Below are 20,730 nucleotides of genomic sequence, written 5' to 3' on the forward strand. Positions count from 1 at the left end.
TCCCTTGTTGGGATCCTTTGTGTAGACTCTGTGGCAGCAATACACTACAGTGGCACACTTTCTGAAGTCCTCTGAATTACAATATTCCCAGTCCTCTTAGCTGCTTGATCCAGATTTACGTTCTCCTCTCAGGAATGTACGTTATGTCATTCCTTCCTGCTGCTTATTTGGAACAATATGAGCCTAACTCTATTGGATGTCAAAGGTTGTGTACCCTGGTGCTATCCCAACATGCACCGAACTGTACAGTGTACGTGAAAGATTGCTGACAAATTCTGTTGCGTTTGAGCCACTGATAGGTCTTTACGAACCTAGGCAACGTGCTGTGTTATTTGTAGCAAGCATATATGTTGTTTTTCCCCTCATGACAGATACCTCACAGGAGATCAGTTCTCAAGTGAGTCCTCGTTGGAAGCCTATGCTCGTTGCCTGCGCATGGGATGCCGATGTATTGAGCGTGAGTGCTGGCCTGCGCCATTTCCCCAACACCTCCTCTGCCTATGACCTTGTTGAGCAACTGCCAGTCAGAGTAGTCAGCACTGTGCTAGATGGACAAATAGGCCTAGCCCAGAGTTCTCTGGGTCAGAGACCTTTTGAGGAAGCCATGACTTTTCATCCCATTTATTTCCTTTAGCTTGTGAACTTAAAATGAAAGTTACTCTTTCAATGCCATGGTGCTAATAGCTTTATGAGTACATTGTGTGCTACACATCTTTGCAAAAGTGCTCTGTAATGCTCTTTGCAGCACTACTTGCACTTTTATAGTGCCATCAAAAGGGATGAGGAAGTGATCTTGTTCACTCAGATGTGTTTTAGCCGGGTTGTTGGCCATCAAACAGCTCCTCACGCTTGTCTCTAGAACAACCTTCCCTTGACCTGGTGTCTTCCAGATATGTTGGACTGCAATTTCCGTCATTCTTAGCCAGCATGGTCATTGAGGCAGGCTGCTCTAGGGGGTTCCTCATTCACTGGAGATTTCCTGCAGAGCTGTGCCTCGCCTCCTTATGGCTAATGCCCTTTGCTTGCATGTGTAGTAGTTTATTACGGTCGCAAGACCAGCAAAGTAGAATAGCACTGTGAATACAATGATATAAAAGCAGTTACAGTTGATTAAAAGTAAAAATTTAAAAAGTAGAATTGAATAAGCAGATTTAAAAAATGTACACGTCCCATTCATAAAAATATAAGATTTAGCAAGTAAAAACATTGTCAGACATTTAATAGGTGGGCTTTGGTTTAGATATTTTTTCTTGATTTACTTTCTTTTTAGTTGACTGCTGGGATGGCCCTGATGGAATGCCAGTGATTTATCATGGGCACACATTAACCACCAAAATCAAGTTTTCTGATGTCCTAGCCACTATCAAGGAGCATGCTTTTGTGACTTCGGAGTAAGTAAAACGGGTTATGATGTTCTGATCTTCAGGGAAACTTGCTTTACCCTAGGTCAGGTACTTGAATTCCGGGGTCCTCACTCACACACCCATGGCTTGATGCCTGACCATAAATGCTTGCTCCAATGTGTTTGGATGCAGTGCTGGAATGTATATATATGAACCACCATCACAATGTCGCTGTCTCAGATGTTGCATTAGAATAGTAGCATTCAGTACACCCCACCCTTAACTTCCCCGCTGTAACATGTCTTAAAATACAGATAAAAATAATTCATGCTTCAATATGCATTTGGTGCATATGTTGTATACAGGGGAGTTTTGTACTGTGTACCAAAAACTTTTCTAAAAATATTCTGCACCAAGTAAAAAAAGGTTTCTTTTTGCATAAGTTATACTTCTTCTTTTTTACCATATCACATATATTCCTTTCTTATCATGAAACTCTTCCTCCGGCTGGTGGGATTCTTACTCTGCAACTCCTTTGACATGAAATCACATTTCAGAATATTATTATTATTATTATTATTATTATTATTATTATTATCATCAACATATTTATACTGCCCAACAGCCTAATCTCTCTAGGCAGTTTACAACTAAAACCATAAAATCCAGATTAAAACTACATAAAATTTATGCTAGCATTGTCAAGACCTTTCAGATTACCCCCCCACCCCCGCACAGCTATGAGGACTAAGAACTTTCATCTTTTTTTCTTTTCTTTTTACGTTAAAGCTGAGATTCCCAAGAAGTTGAATTCTGTATCCATTTCCACATTCTGTGCTCCCACATATACACTGCCCTGACCATAGCTATGGACGGGTGACTCCTGAATCACCATGCAATCATACCTCTATTCAGGCATTGAAGAAAGGGTTAACTGCAACGCATGAGAAGAAGGAACTCTCTCACATTCTGGCTCAGAGGGACAGCACCCACGGATACAGGAGCCTCTCCTTGTCAGACAGTCAACCTCTGCAAGTACAGAGTGAAAAATGCGACGGGGGAGAGGGGTACGGCTGGAGTGCTCCTTCGACTCACACATTGCCGTTCACCCTTTTCTCGATGCCTGAACAGGGATCATGAGATTCCACTATCTGTGTATCCTGAGAACCCCAGCTTTCTCATCGAAATAAGCTTCTGGCTCTAATGACTTCAGACATGAGCTTGAGGCTGGTAGAATTTGAGGGGTCAGAATGGTAGCTGAAGGGGGACTTACAGGAGTCACGGGGTGGTTCCCTAGGGGATCATCTGGAGCTAAAGCTGGACAAGAGAAGCAACAGAGCTATGATGAACACTGGAGTTGTTTCAAGCAGAGTTGTCCGGTCCCCCCTAATTCCGCCCGATTCTGTTTCCCTCTCAGCTATCCTGTTATCCTGTCCATCGAAGATCACTGCAGCATTGCCCAGCAGCGGAACATGGCTCAGAATTTTAAGAAGGTCTTTGGGGACATGCTGCTAACCAAACCAGTAGACATCTCTGCTGATGGGCTGCCATCACCAAACCAGCTGAAGAGGAAGATCCTCATAAAGGCAAGTCCCTTTTGTGGCTGTTGCTCATGGGATGATACCTGGAACTCAAAGTGAGGGTTGGAGTCAACGGGACCACATCAGCCATGTACGTTTCTGCTGCTTCTAACCTTACTGCAAGTTTCCTCTGAGTAGTTGGCCTTATGATTTAAATGAGAACCTGGGCAGAGATGCTGCAAATCTCTATTTTTTGCCATATGTGTCTTGTGACCCACATAATGTCCACAAAATTCCCATATACATGCTGCTCACCAGTACAGCCTGGGTACACTTTAAATTCCTGGCCATTAACTAGGTAAGGATATACATGTGTATAGCTCTCTTGGTTGGGGTGGGAGAATTGTACAAAGAACACCGAATCACATTTATTACATCACAAAAGAGGTGAATAAATTTCACTATCCTGCTAAAGAAACTGAATAATGCTCTTATTCCATAGGCTGCTAATGAAATTTCAAGCGTTCTGGGCAGTGGCTTAAAGCACAAACTCTGTTGTGCTTCATGAACAATCTTATGCACTGTTGCCATGGAATTCCTTGTGGGTTCTTTAGAGACATCAGAAATGCAGATGACGCTTAACACCAGTCCAGTTCTTCTGGGCTCTCTTTCAGAGAAACTGACATACCTGCTTCTCATTGCAGCACAAGAAACTGGCAGAGGGCAGCGCTTACGAAGAAGTGCCTTCATCTGCTGTGTATTCAGAGAATGATATCAGCAACTCGATAAAGAATGGAATCCTCTACCTGGAAGACCCCATCAATCATGTGGGTTTCTTTCTACAGCTCCTTCTGACCCCTCTACAAGTTTCCTAGAATTAGTTGGTCTTTATGATCTAAAACCAATTAACCCGGCTGGGCAGGAATGCTATAAATCCCTGCTTCTGCCATAAATGCTTCTACTTCTACTGTTACTTTCTACTGTTAGTTTTACCCTACCCTGTGCCTGCTTACCCTACCCTGTACCTGTTTGCATTCTCTTCCCCTCCTTATTGTTTTACTATGATTTTATTAGATTGTAAGCCTATGCGGCAGGGTCTTGCTATTTACTGTTTTACTCTGTACAGCACCATGTACATTGATGGTGCTAAATAAATAAATAAATAAATAAATAAATAAATAAATAAATAATAATAATAATAAATGAGTAGGGACCCATCTGATGCCTGCAAAACCTCTAACTCTTCCCTTCTTCTGCCATTCCCTGTGCTGCATCTGGGTGCTGAAAGCATCCCAGATCTGGCCATAACGTAACTGTACATTAGTATGCATGCACATTAGTATGTACGTGCATTAGTATGCAAGGAGAGGAAGACCAGGCCAGCCTGTAAACACAGTTGGGTACTGGCATGTGGTGTTAACAGGATGGCTTCATAGCATAGTAAGTAAACGTGGCAGGTGGGACTGGCGTGCCAGTCGATTTGGGGAACAGTATGTGTAGTGACAGAAGGTGATGTCAGCCCAGCCAAGATGCACGCTTCCTTAAATGATCACATGGGCCTTCTTGGGACAGTGACTATAGGAACAGTATGTTGTGTAACAACAAAACAAAACACCACTGCTTATAATGCCCTAATAAGATTCAGTCCCACTGTAGTAATTTTACAAAGGAAAGCAGTTCCAACATTTAAGCTTTTGTTTAGTTGTTGTCTGTGTGAATGTGCACACACACACACACACACACACACACACAATTACCATCTATGTGCATGGTGCTTTAGAGAGTGCCAGAGGACAGTTCCCTGCCCCAAGGACCAAACAATCTTATATTTGACCCAGAGGAAGTAATAAAGGAAGGGGAAGCAGTGATAAACAGGCACAGGGTCTGGGATGATGGTCATTTACACATACTTGGGCTTGTTTGCAGGGTTTGGTACTGTAAAGATGATTGAGTAGGGCAGGGGTGGGCAACATGGGGACTGCAGGCCACATGCGGCCCCTGTACCCCACCTTTAGTGTGGCCTGCATCGTGCCTGTGCCACTGAATGATGTGATGGCAGGAAACAAGTCACAGATTTTACCTCTAAAAGGATCAAATTTAGAGTGAGAACTAGCTAAATTTGATCTTTGTAGTACGTCATAGTGGTTTGCCATCCAATTTCAGTGGTGGACCAATGTTTTGTGGGTTGGTGGGTGGGTGGGTGCCCTGCAGAGAGCACAGTGCTCCATGGGGAAGCTATGGGGGAGGCAAAAATGCCCCCCACCCAGATACCTTCTAGTTGCCTAATCCTGGCAGTTGCGCCAAAGGCTTCATGGAAAAGGTGGGATTTGGAGGAGATTTGAAGAGGCAAGAGATTCTGGTTGGAGGTTGTTCTAAGCTCAAGGGTGAAAGGGTGGGATCATATGAAGGAACAGGGTACTTTCGGATAGGCTACCCAGAGCTTTATTCTGATGGCCATTCTTAGGGCCACCTTGCCAAGTAAACATGCTTCCTCAATGCCAGACATTCTGAGTCCAGCATAGGGACTGCAACTTCTTTGCACTTGCCTAGCTTTCAGGCTAGCAAATCTCTTTCATAAAGCTGCCAAACGTGACTTTTTCTGAGCTACCGAACATCTTCATTTGCTAAACAATACTTCGTGTTAGCACCAACAAATACCTGCTTGTGTTTAAAATGCCTCCCCATTTTTAACCTTGTTGTCTCAGCAGCTGTTTTATGATAACCTCAAGGTAAGACTCTTTTCCCGACTTCTTACAATCCCTTTGCAATCCAGATAGGCAAGCCTTAACATGCTTTGGTCTCGGGAGTGTTGTTGTAGGATAAACATGTTTGCTGTGTGTTTCTCTGCAGGACTGGAACTCTCATTACTTTGTCTTGACCAGCAGCAAAATCTATTACTCGGGGGAAAGAACCAATGATATGGGAAACGAAGATGAGGAGGAGCAAAAGGAGGTATGTGAAACCATGATTTTTCCTGAGATACTGAACATCTTCAATTGTTTCAATGGTTGAAACATCTTCCGATGCAGGGAGCCTAGTTCCTAGGGTTCCATTGGAGCACAGGAAGCTGCCTTACACAGGTCATCTAGCTCAGTATTGTCTACAATATTGGCTGGCACAGGGAAGAGCTGCTCTTCTGTGTGCTGGCTGAGTCATGTGGCACCCCTGGTCTGCATTGCCTGGCAGCGGCTCTCGAAGCGTTCTGGCTATGGGTTCCCTCCCAGTCCTACGCAGAGATGCTGGGATTGAACCTACAACTGTTATCATGCGAAGTATCTGCTCTACTGAGCTGTATCACCCTGGATGGAGCTACTTTATCCAGACCCAAAACGGAGGGATTTTTCGAGCTTTCTATAGAGGTGTGCTTTGTCTTACCCAGGCTGAATGTCTCTCCTAAGAGAAGAGCTCAGGATTGTAACTAGGCTCCCACACAAGGGAAAATGGAATATTCAGGACCTTTCTTCTCCACCCTGCCCAGTGTTGAAAGCCAGGGCGAAGACTGGGGTTAGGACAAACCCACACTCGAGTTCTCTGCTTGCAGCGAGGAAAGTGTGAAGAGGAAAAGCTACGGAGCGATTGCCCTGGCTGCTATTTTAGAAGAGGGAGGGAGGGAGAGAACTGTGAGGCTCAGCACACAGAGGCCGCCACAGTCAGTTTTTGAAACAGGAGTTATAAACATTCGAAGCTGCCTCAGACGGCTGCCTGAAGTTGTTTGTGCACTGACGTAAGCACACTGTTTTTTGTCGTACTGTCACTGCCTGTCCGGGAGTTACAAGTCTCGAGCCCTTTAGCCTCATATGTCCAGTGACGCTGTGGTGTCATCGCATGTGGAGGAGGATTTGGGAGGCTCATGAGAGTATTGTCCACCTGCTAGGCTCAATCCTGGGTTTGAACGCCTGGAATCTGAAAGGAGATGTTTTCACTAGAGGGAAAGGAAGTTGGATTCCAAAACAACGTCCTGGTAGTGGCTCTGCCTTTACACGGAGCCAGTCTCATCTACAGGCAACTCACCTGTTGAGCCTACGTTTTGTTCCCATGCTAGGCAAGCAACAGCACCGAACTCCATTCCACTGAAAAGTGGTTCCATGGCAAGTTGGGCGCGGGGCGTGATGGGCGCCACATCGCAGAGCGGCTATTGACTGAGTACTGCATCGAGACTGGGGCCCCCGATGGCTCTTTCCTGGTGCGAGAGAGTGAGACCTTTGTTGGTGATTACACCCTTTCTTTCTGGTGAGCATCTCTGGGGTATGGTATTGAAGCCTCCGCCTGCTCTGTAGCTAGATCTGTAACCAAAATGCACCGTTTCACAGGCATGAACCATTCTCCTAATCCCTAGCTGTGCATCTAGGAGGCATTACATCGTCGGTATAGCATTTTCTGCACTGTTTGCAATATTTGACCCCATACCTATGAGTAATTGGTAACTTAGTCACCTAAAGGACTAGGTTAAATCATCATCATCATCCTGCCCGAAGCCATCCGGTGAGCTTCATTGCTGGGAGAGGGAATTTGACCCCATCTCTCACAATCAGTCCTGAGTCTGCTGCGCTTTAGAAACAGTCGCTGGAAGAAACTGGATTTTTTGCTGGGTGCAGGAGAGCTTTGCATTGATCCTAGGAACCATTGGATTTCTAAACCTTTCGCTGTAGTTGCCCAGGTGTTTTTAGGTTTTAATATTGAGGGATAGAAACTTGTTCTTATTGAATGCATACATATCCCACCCCCACGCCAACATTGCGCCTGGCGAACCTAACCTAGAAGAAGAAATTAAAGAAAAAACAAACTTAGGCTGCAAACCTAAACCCATTTACTAGGCTGTACGCTCCATTTAATACAGTGGGATTTTACTTTAGAGTAGGTATGCATAAGAATGCCCTGTTAATCTCCTTTTTTTTGTATGCAGGCGCAATGGGAAAGTGCAACATTGCCGGATCCATTCCCGGCAGGATGCTGGCAGCCCCAAATTCTTCCTCACTGATAACCTGGTGTTCAACAGTCTCTATGACCTCATCACCCATTATCAGCAGGTTCCGCTCAGGTGCAATGAATTTGAGATGAGGTTGACTGAACCGGTGCCACAGACCAACGCCCACGAGAGCAAGGAGTAAGCAATGGGAATGTAGTATCAACAGCTCTGCTTGTTTCCTTTTACTTGTTTGGGAACGGCCATAACATCACTGCCTTTGCAGCATTAGCACTGGGATCGATTTGGAGCAGCGTACCTGTGATTTAGCACCTTAAGTGCTGATTTTGGATATAGCTCTGTCTTCATGGCTGTGGTTTCCTTTTGGTTGATTCTGTTGCCCTTTGACATTCCACCTAAGCTAGTAAGTTTCAGAAAAGGAACTACATCTTTGTAGTTTTATGCTACTTTAACTGCTGTATCTGCCTTTCCTTCTAGCGATTGTTGCGTATTCTTGACTTGCTTTGGGGGGGGGGGTATTTTTATGCTGTTTTGTGAGCCACCTTGGGCATTTTATTGAAAAGGCGAAATGCAAATATTTTAAAGAAAATGAAATACCTCCTACAAAACTTAAATACGTCTCCTGCCTTTAGACCGTTCTCCACAACTTGGTTAACATATAAGACAAACTGGCCAGAGGTCTCCAAATAAAGACAGTTTTATATCACTTGACAATTTTGTAGAAACTTTAACTACTCTGATCCATTTAACTAGTCTGCACTGTTTCTGTGCAGCTCAAAACTTGCTGCTCTACTTAGACACGGATGATTTTAATAAAATCTATTATCTAAACCAGCTTTCCTCAACCTGCTGCTCTTCAGATGTGTTGGACTACAACTCCCATCTTCCCCAGACAGCATGGCAGGGATTGATGAGAACTGTAGTTCAACACGTCTGGAAAGTACCAGGTTGGGGTAGGCTGAAACCATTTTGGATCCTGGTTTGGAAATACAGAAAACTTGCAAAGAGCAGGTCACTTTGTTGATTATCCTCATCTAGTAAGGAGCAGTTCGCCTTGTTGATTCTTCTCATATGTGAGAGGAATATGCTGAATTTAAGTTACGAAGCTGCCTCTAATAGCATAAGAAAGGCATAACTCATAATTAAGAATTCAGGAGCAATTCATTTTCCCTCGAATAGTATGGCAATTCCCCCTGCTCTTACCCATTGTTGAGGATTATGTCTGCAATATCCTACTGTGCCAAAAATCCCCTAAGCGTGAAACCTACCTATACCTGCACTGACTGAAGCTGGATTATGCTAGCATTCACCATGGCTGAGATATGGGCAAATGTAACCTTTGCCTCTTTGTCTCTGCCAGGGTGAGGGGTGTATTTACACTTTAGAGGGCAGGGCCTTTGGGAGCCATCTGTGCCCCACTTCTGATCACTTAATCATGAGGCCCCAGTAAATGAGTAGTCTCGGCTGGTAAATGCTGCATTAGCCAGTGTGTGTGATGAAACCATAGCTTTAAATCTACAGGGAAAGCAACACGTTTTCTCTCCTTTTTGTTCTATGAAATTTAATCCTGACGTCCAAACTTTCACCAGGTATTGCTTTCCAACCGTTCGCTGACATTGCAGTATTGTTACCTCCAGGTGGTACCATGCCAATCTCACCCGGATTCAGGCTGAGCGCATGCTGATGAGGGTGCCGCGGGATGGAGCCTTCCTGGTGCGCAAGAGGATTGAGGCCAACTCCTATGCGATCTCCTTTCGGTGAGTAGTTCGTAGGCTATGGATTTATTTATTTTTTGCATGTGCACCGACTTTGTTGCAATGGAGGGGAAAATAAACTCCCTCCCACCGCCCCCACCGCCCACCCACAACACTCTCCATCCACCATCACGTTGTTGTTTGGGAAGGGGTTTCTCTGGTCACTTGTTCCGCTGGTCTTTTGTCCCCCAGGGCGGAAGGGAAGATCAAGCACTGCCGAGTGCAGCAGGATAACCAGACAGTCCTCTTGGGTAGCTCCGAGTTCGACAGCCTGGTGGATTTAGTCAGCTACTATGAGAAGCACCCACTGTACCGCAAGATGAAGTTGAGGTATTCGATTAATGAGGAAACCCTAGAGAAGTTTGGGACGGCGGTGAGTGTGGCGTTAGGCATGGACTGGATGGAGTCCAGTGTCTTCCTCTTGGGCTGGGAATGGGACGGACCTCGTTTTTCAGAATGGGGGAGTGGGGGGAAACTTCTGGTTTGCAGGATCTATTTTGCTTTTTACTGGAACTTCCAGGTACACCAACTGCAGCCTGATGCACAAAGGCATGGCACTTAGAATTAAAGGAGTCTAAGCACCGGAATTCCTTTGAGTACCATAACTGAACAGAGCTCACAGGGCTTCCACACCAAAACCCACTCCTGGTTACTCCAGGAGTATAATGCTTTCTTTCATTGCTTGTAACGCTTTCTTCATGTCAACAGTATAATTCAGAAGTGGGTGGGGGAGGGCAAAGAAAAGGCCTTTTGTTGCTGCTATTGTTAAACAGGGGTCAGAAATCTTTGGTGATCTACTGCAAATCACCCCAAAAGTGCCCAGTAGATCCAGATCTATCTTCAGCCTACCCCTGTTCTATAATATAGCTCTATGGAAATGATGCCCATTGTTGGATGGTCTCTGATACTGCCCAGCTAGGGAATAAAAATGTGTTTCTTACCTAGCCTGGACTTAGCAGTGCTTTTCTTGTTGCAGTGAGTCATGCATAGATTCTCTCCTTCTGTAACCCCCTTTTTAGCTCACCGGTTTACTCTGTCAGCTTCTCAAGCACCCTGGTGGGTTGATAAGTGGCCATAGCTACCTCTTATCTCCTGTGATCCTTGCCCAAATAACTAGCAGGGGAAGGCATACTGACAGACTCACCCTTTTTCCTTTGTTCACCAGGAGCCAGATTATGGTGCTCTCTATGGAGGACGGGATTCGGCATTTTATGTTGAGGCCAACCCTATGCCAACTTTCAAGGTACTGTATTTCCCTAGCGTCTTAGGGTATATCTTATTACAACAGGGACTAGGCTGAGACCATCGCCTGACCAAATGGAGCCAATGTGGTGTAGTGGTTAGGATATTGGGCTGGGACTTGGGGAGATCTGGGTTTGTCACTGACTCCCAGCCTAACCTACATCACAGGGTTGCTGTGAGGATAAAATGTAGAGGAGGAGGACTGTGTAAGCTGTCTTGGGTTCCTTGCAAGAGGAAAAATGGTGAGATATAAATGTAAGATGAAATAAGAATAAATATGTTTTGCTGAATCCTTTGAGCCCCTCAGTTGGGATTGGGAAAACAAACCAACACGCAAGCTGGGTGCTTTGTGCATTGGTTTATTATCACATATTATTGATTTATTATGTTCTCAGTATCGGGGCAAATAGCAACTTTTGGGGAGGATGGGTTTCATTGGGAAAAGGGCACTGGATGGAATAGAGGTGTGGTGCTGCTCAGTTTCTCTTCTACCTGTGCACCGAGACAGGCCTGGCATTCAGGTTTTTGGTCAAGGCATGCGAGGCCTGGTCCATCAGCTTTGGAGCCAGACCCAGGCCTCCATGGGAACACTTGGCCACTAGGGATCGGATATGACATGTAATCATAAGAGGGTTCTTGCATAATTCCTTGGCAATAATTGCCTCCCTTCTTTTCATTGACGTTTTTACCCTAATACCTCCAGTGTTTGCAGTGATCATTCAGCTTCATTCTTCCGTGTTACTTTAGTGTGCTGTTAAGGCTTTGTTTGACTACAAGGCTCAGCGGGAGGACGAGCTCACTTTTACAAAAAATGCTGTCATCCAGAACGTGGAAAAACAAGAAGGAGGCTGGTGAGTATCCCCTACTCTCCAGATCCTGAGTCCTTTTTAAAGCTCTTCCCGCAATCACATTTTCAAGTAGCCGGAAATCATTTGCTGATTTCCCCAGTTCAGAGATCAGCTTTTAAAGGAGCTTTGCCCTGTTATGTGTTTTAAACGTGTAAGGTGTTAAGCTGGATCTGTGCCTCGCATTTAGAGCTGAACCTATATGTTCAGTGGCAGACTCAGGTCTGGGAACCTAGTCTATTGCCAAATAGCTGAATGGCAGCCAGCAGAGAGGGAAATTTGAAGGAAAGAAGTGCTGGGCTTCACCCTTTCCCCACCCACCACTTTTCCTTCACAACTCTTTCTCCTGCCTACTGCTTCTCCCCTCCAAATTGTACCCTTCCCCTGCTGCTTTGTAGCCATTTGGGAATAATGTGAATAATTTTTGTGAACCGCCCATAGAGCTCTGGGTGGTATAGAAATGTAATAAATAAATAAATAAATAATAAATAATGTGGGTTTCTAAGAACGTAAGAGCCGTGCTGGATCAGATCAAGGGCCCCATCTCATCCAGCCTTCTGTTCACACAGTGGCCAAATATCTGCCTGTGGGAGACCAACAAGTTGGTCATGAGTGCAATAGCACACCCCTGGTCATGTTCCCCAGCAACTGTGGTATCCTGCCACTGATCCTGTAGATAACATACAGCCATCAGGACTAGTAGCCATTCGATAAGCCTTATCCTCCATGAGTTTTTCTAATCCCCCCTTAATGCCATCCAAATTTGTGGCCATCCCTAAATCTTGTGGTAGCAAATTCCATAGTTAAACTATGCTCTGTGTGAAGAAGAACATCTCTAGGCTCAGGGTCTGTTGCTGAGCATCAAGTTTAGCCCTTAACCAGGAACACTTTTGAGTCAGAGCACTTTAGTAAAGGGTAATGTTTTTGGAAATCTCTAGTGTTTTTCCTATGAATGACAGAGCAGAGGTTTGATAACTTTATTTCCTGTTCCTCGCAACCAAAGCAGGGTACCAGTTTGCAGAGTGTATACTCCTCCCTACTCCACTCTTGATGCCCCCCCCCGCATATTGCCTAATTTAGTAAGCTCTCCAGGTCTGCTTAATGCCACACGTTAAAGGATTTTGTTTTTCTTAATACAGAATATTGGATTTTTTATTTTTGTGTTGAATATTTACATCTTTGCATGTGCACATTTTTGTTTCTCCCAGGTGGAGAGGAGACTATGAGGGTAAGAAGCAGCTGTGGTTTCCATCTAACTATGTAGAAGAAATCGTTAGCCCAACTGGCCTGGAGGCTGAGAGGGAGGTGAGCATTCGTTTTGGATGGATGGGGAAGAGGGAGCTGGAAAGGTTCGAAGTTTCTTCTAACAAAGAGTCCACCTTTAGATTGCGGGGAGAGCTCAATTTGAGCTTTGGACTTGAAATAAGGCCTTCTGAATACCTAAATGTTAAGTATATGAAAGAAATACTTGCTTAGTCATTAAAATTGTGTGTGTATGGCTATCTCAGGGTTAAACAGAGAAAGTCTATCTGTGGGCAATTACCTTGAGATAGAGGCTGTTCTGGGAACCTTGCCAAGATTCTAAGTTAGCCTCATCACAGCTGTATGTAATGTAGATAAGAATTGTGTAGATCTGTATATAGTTTCTCACTTGTGTAAAATGGATCTGATCACTGCTTACTGATCACTGCTCTATGATCACTGCTCTCTGTGTATGCCTCAGTGTGCTGATCTGAACTGATCTGAATTGAACTGCACAGAAGCCTGAAGGAAATAAACCAGCTCTGCTGTGTAAAACCTGCGTGATGTGTGTTTGTTTCTGAGCACAAACAGAGTTCCAGAAAGAAAAAAGTTCTGGCACAATAACCCAACAAAGGTTATGGGCCCAGTCCAGTCCAGGCAAGTCTACGCCAGCCTAACCCAGGCAGAAGAACCAGAACTTGATGGGAATGGTGCAGTATCAGAACCAGAACCAGGAGTCTGCTAAAACAGAAAACTGTTGATGAAGGAAGACATCAAGCTAAAGCCAGTGCTGCAAAGTGAGGAAAAATCTCAGTTGGCTGACTCTGAGGAGGACTCTGAGCAGGAGGACGGTGAGATACCAATTCCTAAAGCAGAGGAAATGGCAGGAGCTAATATGTCTGGTTTGCATCAATTGTTAGAAAAGCTGAATGACTCTAACTATGCATTATGGTCTTACAAAATGCAAATGTATCTGATTCAGGCTGAACTGTGGTATGTAGTCACAGAGGATCCACCAGATAGAGCAGATCCACAGAATGCTAAATGGTTTAAGGACGATGCAAAAGCAATGGCAGTTATTGCATTAGCTGTGGAAGACTCTCAAATTTCCTTCATTCAGTTTTTGAATACATCAAAAGAGTGCTGGAATGCGCTACAAGCTGTATATCAAAGAGAAACAGCGGGCAGTAAAGTAATTCTAACCCGGAAGCTGTATGGAATGAAGCTGAAACCAGGGGAGTCTATGTCAAACCATTTGAAAAGCATGAGAGAAATCTTCAATCAACTCAGGGCACGAGGGATGGAGTTTACAACTATACACCAAGTCTATGTGATTTTGTCAAGTCTTGATTCATCGTACGACGCGGTTGTCACCATGATGGAAAGTCAAGAGGAGAAAAATTTAACCCTCGAGTATGTAGCTGGAAAACTACTGGAAACCTATGAAAGAAGACAAGCTTCAAAACAACAGAGCCTTAAACTTCCTGTGGCTGAATTTCAACAAAGCCATAAAACTTCTGATGTGGTGGCTGCATTAAAGGCAAGGAAATGCTTTAACTGTGGTTCCACAGGACACTTAAGGCGGGATTGCAACAACAAGAAGAAAAAGCAGTCAACAGCAAAGTGGAGAGAAGAAAACAACATGAATGAAGCTGAATCAAAAAAGAAGTGTCTTCTAGCAAGAATCAAAGAGACAATGAATCCTTGGTTTTTGGACTCTGGGGCTTCAATAAGTATGGCAAAAGACAAACTTTCATTTGTAACCTTGGAAACTTCTACTTCAAAGCAAAAGTGTGTTACCCTTGCAAATGGAACAAAAATCCAGATTTGTGGTGTGGGTAATGTATATTTTGATTGTCTGGGAGTTGAACTACAAAGTGTTTTATATGTACCAGAATTAGAAACAAACCTTCTAAGTGTGTTTCAGTTAACAGAAATGGGGTATGAGGTTTGTTTTACTGAAGAAAATTGTACTATAAAACAGGGAAACAAGGTGTGTGTGCAGGGAATAATGAAAGAATCTTTGTATGTGATTAATACTTGTACAGAAAATGAAGTTGTAGCCAGCAAAGTCACAACAAAAACAATAGCCAATTGCAAACCACACCAAGAGTGCATCCATTTAACTCATAAAAGGTTTGGTCACGCTAACTATAAAACAATTTCTAAGATTCCAGAATTGTGTGAAGGGGTGAAAATCAAACCATGTTCTAACTATGTAGAATGTAATGTATGCAGTGAAACCAAGTGTCATAAGTCAAACATTCCAAAACATAGTGTGAGAACAACAAAAAGAATTTTTGAATTAATACATGCAGATCTTGCAGGTCCTTTTGAGACAAGTCAAGGAGGAAGCAGATTTTTCTTGTCTATTGTTGATGATTACAGTAGATTTGGATTTGTGTATGTGTTAAAACAGAAGAGTGAAACTTTTGGAAAGTTTAAAGCCTTTGTTAAGTGGAGTAAAAATAGATTTAAAGAACCTATAGCTAATCTAAGAACGGACCGGGGAGGTGAATTTCTCAGCAACCAATTTAAAAAATTCCTCAGTGATGAGGGTATACAACATGACCTTACTGCTCCATATTCACCATTTCAAAATGGAGTTGCAGAAAGGAAAAACAGAACCTTGCAGAACATGTTAAGAGCTCTATTGAAAGAGTCAGGATTGTCTAATCTGTTCTGGGCAGAAGCTTTGTCCACCTCAAATTATTTGTTAAACAGGCTTTACCACTCTGTACATGAAAAAACCCCATATGAAATGTTTTACAAAAGAAAACCTAGAGTGTCACATGTAAGGGTTTTTGGAAGTAAATGTTTTGCTCATATTCAGAAAGAAAACAGACCAGGAAAACTAGCTCAGAGAGGTTTGGAATGTAAACTGTTGGGATATGATACACAAACAAAAGGCTATCGTTTGTGGTCTCCATATCACAAAAGTGTAATTGTGAGCAGAGATGTAGTTTTTCATGAACAAATGCAGGAAACAAAACAGTATGTAAGTTTGCCTGTAGAACAGAAAGCTGTAGAAACAGAAGAAATTCCTGAACAATCTCAGCAAGAGAGGGAGGGGGAAGAAACTGTAAAGGAGGAAACTATGCCTGTAACTATGCCAAGACGATCAGAAAGGGAACGCAAAGCTCCAATTCGTTACTCAGATGAATACCAAAGCAAACAGGTTTCTCATAGAGCTTTACTAATAGCCTATGAACCTACTTCATTTGAGGAAATTCAGGAAATGGAACCTACAGAAGCTCAGGGCTGGCATGAAGCAATGTCAGAGGAAATCAGAGCAATGGAAAAAAATGAAACGTGGGAGCTAGTACCTTTACCTGAAGGTCGTAAAGCCATTACCTGTAAATGGGTGTTCAAAGTAAAACAAAATGAGAAAGGACAGGTGGAACGTTACAGAGCAAGATTGGTAGCAAGAGGATTTGCTCAAAAATATCTAATAGATTTTGAAGAAGTTTATGCACCTACAACAAAATACTCAAGTGTAAAACTTTTGTTAAAAATTGCAGCAGAAAAACAATTGAATGTATTTCATTTTGACATCAAAACAGCTTTCTTATATGGAGATTTAACAGAGGAAATTTACATGACTCAACCAAAAGGTTTTGTTAAAAATCCAGGGTTAGTTTGTAAATTGAAAAAATCCATATATGGTTTGAGGCAAGCAGCAAGGTGTTGGAATAAGAAACTGGACAATGTATTGATCAAAATAGGTTTTAAACAAAGCAAAGCTGATCATTGTTTGTACACAAAACAGGATGGTTCAAATGTAGTGTATCTGCTGATTTATGTAGATGATTTGTTACTGGTTTTTAATGAAGAAGAACAGAAAAACACATTTGTAAACCAGCTGCAAAGACATTTTGAGTTAAAAGACCTTGGTTCAGTGAAAAGTTATTTGGGAATGCAAATTTCAAAAGATTCTAACACAGGGTCATTTCTGATTGAACAAAGTGGCAAAATTAAAAAATTGCTGGAAGAACACAGCATGGAGAATTGTAAAATTGTTGCTACTCCTATGGTCACTGATTTTCAAAATCAGACAGACAGTACTGAAATGGAAGACATACAGAAATATCAGAGTGTGATTGGAAGTTTACTTTATCTAGCAAACCTAAGTAGACCAGATATTACATTTGCTGTAAATCTTTTAAGCAGAAAAATGACAAAACCTTCTGTAACTGATTGGACAGCTGTAAAACGTGTATTGAGATATCTAAAAGGTACAATTAATCACAAATTGGAAATATCTACACACAAAGATGGAAATTTCTGTGTTTATGCAGATGCTGACTGGGCTAACGCAATTGATAGAAAGTCTACCAGTGGAGCAGCATTCTTTTACAATCAATCCTTGATTGATTGGTATACAAGAAAACAAAATTGTGTAGCAACCTCTAGTGCAGAAGCAGAATATATCAGTTTATCTCTGGCTTGTAATGAGATTGAGTGGTATAAACAATTATTTGCTGATCTAAGGTTGGAAATTGAGACACCAGTAACCATATTTGAGGATAATCAGGCATGTATTAGTATGGCTACATCTGAAAAGTGTAAACCAAGAACTAAACATGTGGATGTTCGTTATTCTCATGTGAAAGATATAATTCAGAAGGGCTGGATTAAGCTTGAATATTGTCCATCTGAAATGATGTTGGCTGATTTATTCACAAAACCAGTATCAATGGTAAAACACAAAGAGATGCTTTTAAAGCTGGGTCTCAGATTGTAACACAATTTAAACAACATGCGCAAGAGGAGGACTGTTAAGTATATGAAAGAAATACTTGCTTAGTCATTAAAATTGTGTGTGTATGGCTATCTCAGGGTTAAACAGAGAAAGTCTATCTGTGGGCAATTACCTTGAGATAGAGGCTGTTCTGGGAACCTTGCCAAGATTCTAAGTTAGCCTCATCACAGCTGTATGTAATGTAGATAAGAATTGTGTAGATCTGTATATAGTTTCTCACTTGTGTAAAATGGATCTGATCACTGCTTACTGATCACTGCTCTATGATCACTGCTCTCTGTGTATGCCTCAGTGTGCTGATCTGAACTGATCTGAATTGAACTGCACAGAAGCCTGAAGGAAATAAACCAGCTCTGCTGTGTAAAACCTGCGTGATGTGTGTTTGTTTCTGAGCACAAACAGAGTTCCAGAAAGAAAAAAGTTCTGGCACAATAACCCAACACTAAAGGACTGCTTTCTCCCTTATGAGCCTACCTGCCCATTAAGACCTTCTGTTCAGGTTCTCCTGTATGTCCCACCAACATCTGAATTGCATTTGGCTGGGACGTGGGACAGGGCATTCTCTCTGGCCAGGCCGAGGCTCTGGAACTCCCTGCCTAGGGCGTCCTCCCTCGCCTGCTCTCTGATGGCCTCCCATCATTGTATATGGACTTTTCTGCAGGCATTTTGCCTGTCAAGTTGTTATACTTTTAACCCCTATCAGCTTAATTAATTTGTTTTAAGGTGTTTTATCTGCTGTCTGTGTTTTTATTGACCTTTTTTTTTAAAAAAAAATATTATTGTGTATATCAACAAAACAACAGAAAATGCATTGTGAGAATGAAAAAAAAACCTCTCATACATTACATATATAAAATTATTGTCATTTTCCATCATATGTACCATTCATTAAATAAGGGGGGTTATACAAAGGTTTCAAGAAAAGCAGACTAGATATCTGAATATTTATCCACTTGAAAGTTGCGTCTATATAACGCCCATTCAAAAGTTGATAATATTATTAAGTCCTCAATCCATTGCATTATGGGAGGTGTGGGTTTGTCCTGCCAATGTGATAGTATAAGTCTTTTTGCTGTCATAAGGGCTCTGAGCACCATTTTAGTGTTGTAATCTCTTCCTTGAATAGGTGTTGTGGAAAAGCAGAATAGAAATACACGATGATATTGATAATGCTGATAATGATTGGGAACATCTGCAGTTATGAGATGATATGTGTGGATAAAAGGATTTGTATGAGATGCTGGATAAATTTTATCTAGATTTTGTTTTGCTCGTCTTCAGCATCTATTTAATTCCATACAATCCTTGCCCAGAGGATGGTGACTGGCTCTACTTGGCTACTCACAAATTACATGGGACAGTGGTGGACATAGAAGCTGGAGAGCTATATCCAGTTAGTCTAACTTAAGTCCCATGCATTGCAATGGGTCTACTCTAAGAAGGACAAGCATTGGATACAACCCAGAGACAGGAGCATGGGTGTGGAAGAGGGCTCACTGGGTGGAAATGGAGAAGCAGCTAAGTCAAGGATAGGCATTTTTAGCATTTTTGTAATGATTGACTATATACAAACCAAATGCATTCATATGAATGAGTGCTATTGTCTGCCCTGAAGCTCTCAAGGCAGGCCAACTGTAGAATGTAAAGGGAATGTAGTAATATGCTGCGGTCTTGCTTCCAGGAGCAGCTAGATGAAAACAGCCCCCTGGGAGACATGCTTGGAGGTGTCCTGGATGTACCATCCTGTCAGATTGGTAAGTGGATGGAGAAGGCAGGAAGGGATCGCTAACTTTGATCTTAGGCCCTGATTAATTCCCGAGAACTCCTTTTCCTTGCTAGTGTACAACTTCTCTTGTTCCAGGGAAAAAGGCTTGTGTTGCTAAATAATCAAAGCTGCCTTCCACCCACGCAGGACTATTTTAGGTGTTAAAATTTAGCAAGAATTGCAGAGGCGGGGTTATTCTGTCCCTTTACACACCTATTGCACTCTTGGCTGCAGTCAAATCTAGGTGTGAAAATGGAAATCTGGAGTTCCATGTATCTGATTGTAGGGCAAGGTCTGCACACCGGTGATTCGCATGTGACATTCTCACACAGAAGAATAGGTAGCTCACTCATCTGCTGGTTCTGGAGACGGGTCCCAGAAAAAGCTAATCTGGTAGAAAGTGGCACAGGCTCTGCTTAATCAACAGTTCTGTTGAGCTGCTTTTTTTTCTACTAAGCACCACCTCTCAGGCAACTTATCCATGTATCTCCATGAGGCTGCATCTTGCATCTTCTATATTACCCCTGAGGACGTTGGTATAGTGAGTCATATAGTGAGTTGAGTTGATAGTGTAGCTCAGGTCTACTCAACATGGTGACCTCCAGATGTTTTGGGCTGAACTCCCGTAATTTCTGACAACTCCCATACTGGCTGGAACTGGCGTTGTAGTCCAGATTGGCTAGGTCATCAGTCAACTGAAGTGGATGGTTCCGAAAGTGCCAAAACCATAGTTCAGGGACCATAGTTCAGTGGCAGAACATACGCTTCGAATGTAGAAGGGCCCAAATCCAGTCCCTGGCATCTCCAGGTAACCTCCAGGTAGTTGTTCCTGTTTTGATGTAGATTTCACTGTTACGCTTGTATAGTTGTTTGCATTTTTAGAACTTTTTAAAAATACTTTTGAGTATTTTACGACTGTTCTGTTTATTGTTTTTGTCATACAGTTTTTAAAAATGGCTATTGTTTTAACTTGTGTCGTTAGTTATCTTGGGCTCATTGAGGAAAGGTGGGGTACAAAGGTTTTCAATCAGGAGTAGGGAGCAGGTGATGAGAAAGACCCCGGCTAGAGACCTTGGAAAACCACTGCCTGTCAGATTAGGCTGTACTGGGCCAGATGAACAGATAGTTTGACCCAAGTATAAGGCTGCTTCCTGTCTACCTTCCTAACCATCTTATGTAAGAGAGAGGGAGAAAGAAGGGTAGGAGGAATATGGACCAAAGTATACAAAGTAGAAATAGCAAAGAAAAGTAAATGTAAAGTTTTAAAATGGGCCCTAAATTGCAGAAGAGAATTAAAAGTTGGCCCTTGGTCTGGAAAGGTTGAAGATCACTG

At 42.7% G+C, this 20,730-nt stretch overlaps 1 protein-coding gene across 1 annotated transcript in view; it reads left to right on the forward strand.

Moving 5' to 3' along the window:
- The window catches only part of PLCG1 (phospholipase C gamma 1), a 102,290-nt gene that overhangs the window by 63,176 nt on the left and 18,384 nt on the right, over nucleotides 1-20,730 (forward strand). Inside the window, exons 11-23 of the mRNA XM_063145557.1 lie at nucleotides 372-457; nucleotides 1,271-1,391; nucleotides 2,761-2,929; nucleotides 3,568-3,690; nucleotides 5,714-5,815; nucleotides 6,906-7,093; nucleotides 7,767-7,967; nucleotides 9,425-9,544; nucleotides 9,734-9,914; nucleotides 10,707-10,784; nucleotides 11,531-11,634; nucleotides 12,837-12,933; nucleotides 19,314-19,386. Of these exons, the coding sequence (XP_063001627.1) occupies nucleotides 372-457; nucleotides 1,271-1,391; nucleotides 2,761-2,929; nucleotides 3,568-3,690; nucleotides 5,714-5,815; nucleotides 6,906-7,093; nucleotides 7,767-7,967; nucleotides 9,425-9,544; nucleotides 9,734-9,914; nucleotides 10,707-10,784; nucleotides 11,531-11,634; nucleotides 12,837-12,933; nucleotides 19,314-19,386 (1,643 nt within the window). The remainder of the gene's footprint in view (nucleotides 1-371; nucleotides 458-1,270; nucleotides 1,392-2,760; nucleotides 2,930-3,567; nucleotides 3,691-5,713; nucleotides 5,816-6,905; nucleotides 7,094-7,766; nucleotides 7,968-9,424; nucleotides 9,545-9,733; nucleotides 9,915-10,706; nucleotides 10,785-11,530; nucleotides 11,635-12,836; nucleotides 12,934-19,313; nucleotides 19,387-20,730) is intronic.

The sequence above is a fragment of the Elgaria multicarinata genome, chromosome 1, assembly GCF_023053635.1.
Source record: "Elgaria multicarinata webbii isolate HBS135686 ecotype San Diego chromosome 1, rElgMul1.1.pri, whole genome shotgun sequence".
Lineage (NCBI taxonomy): Eukaryota > Metazoa > Chordata > Lepidosauria > Squamata > Anguidae > Elgaria > Elgaria multicarinata.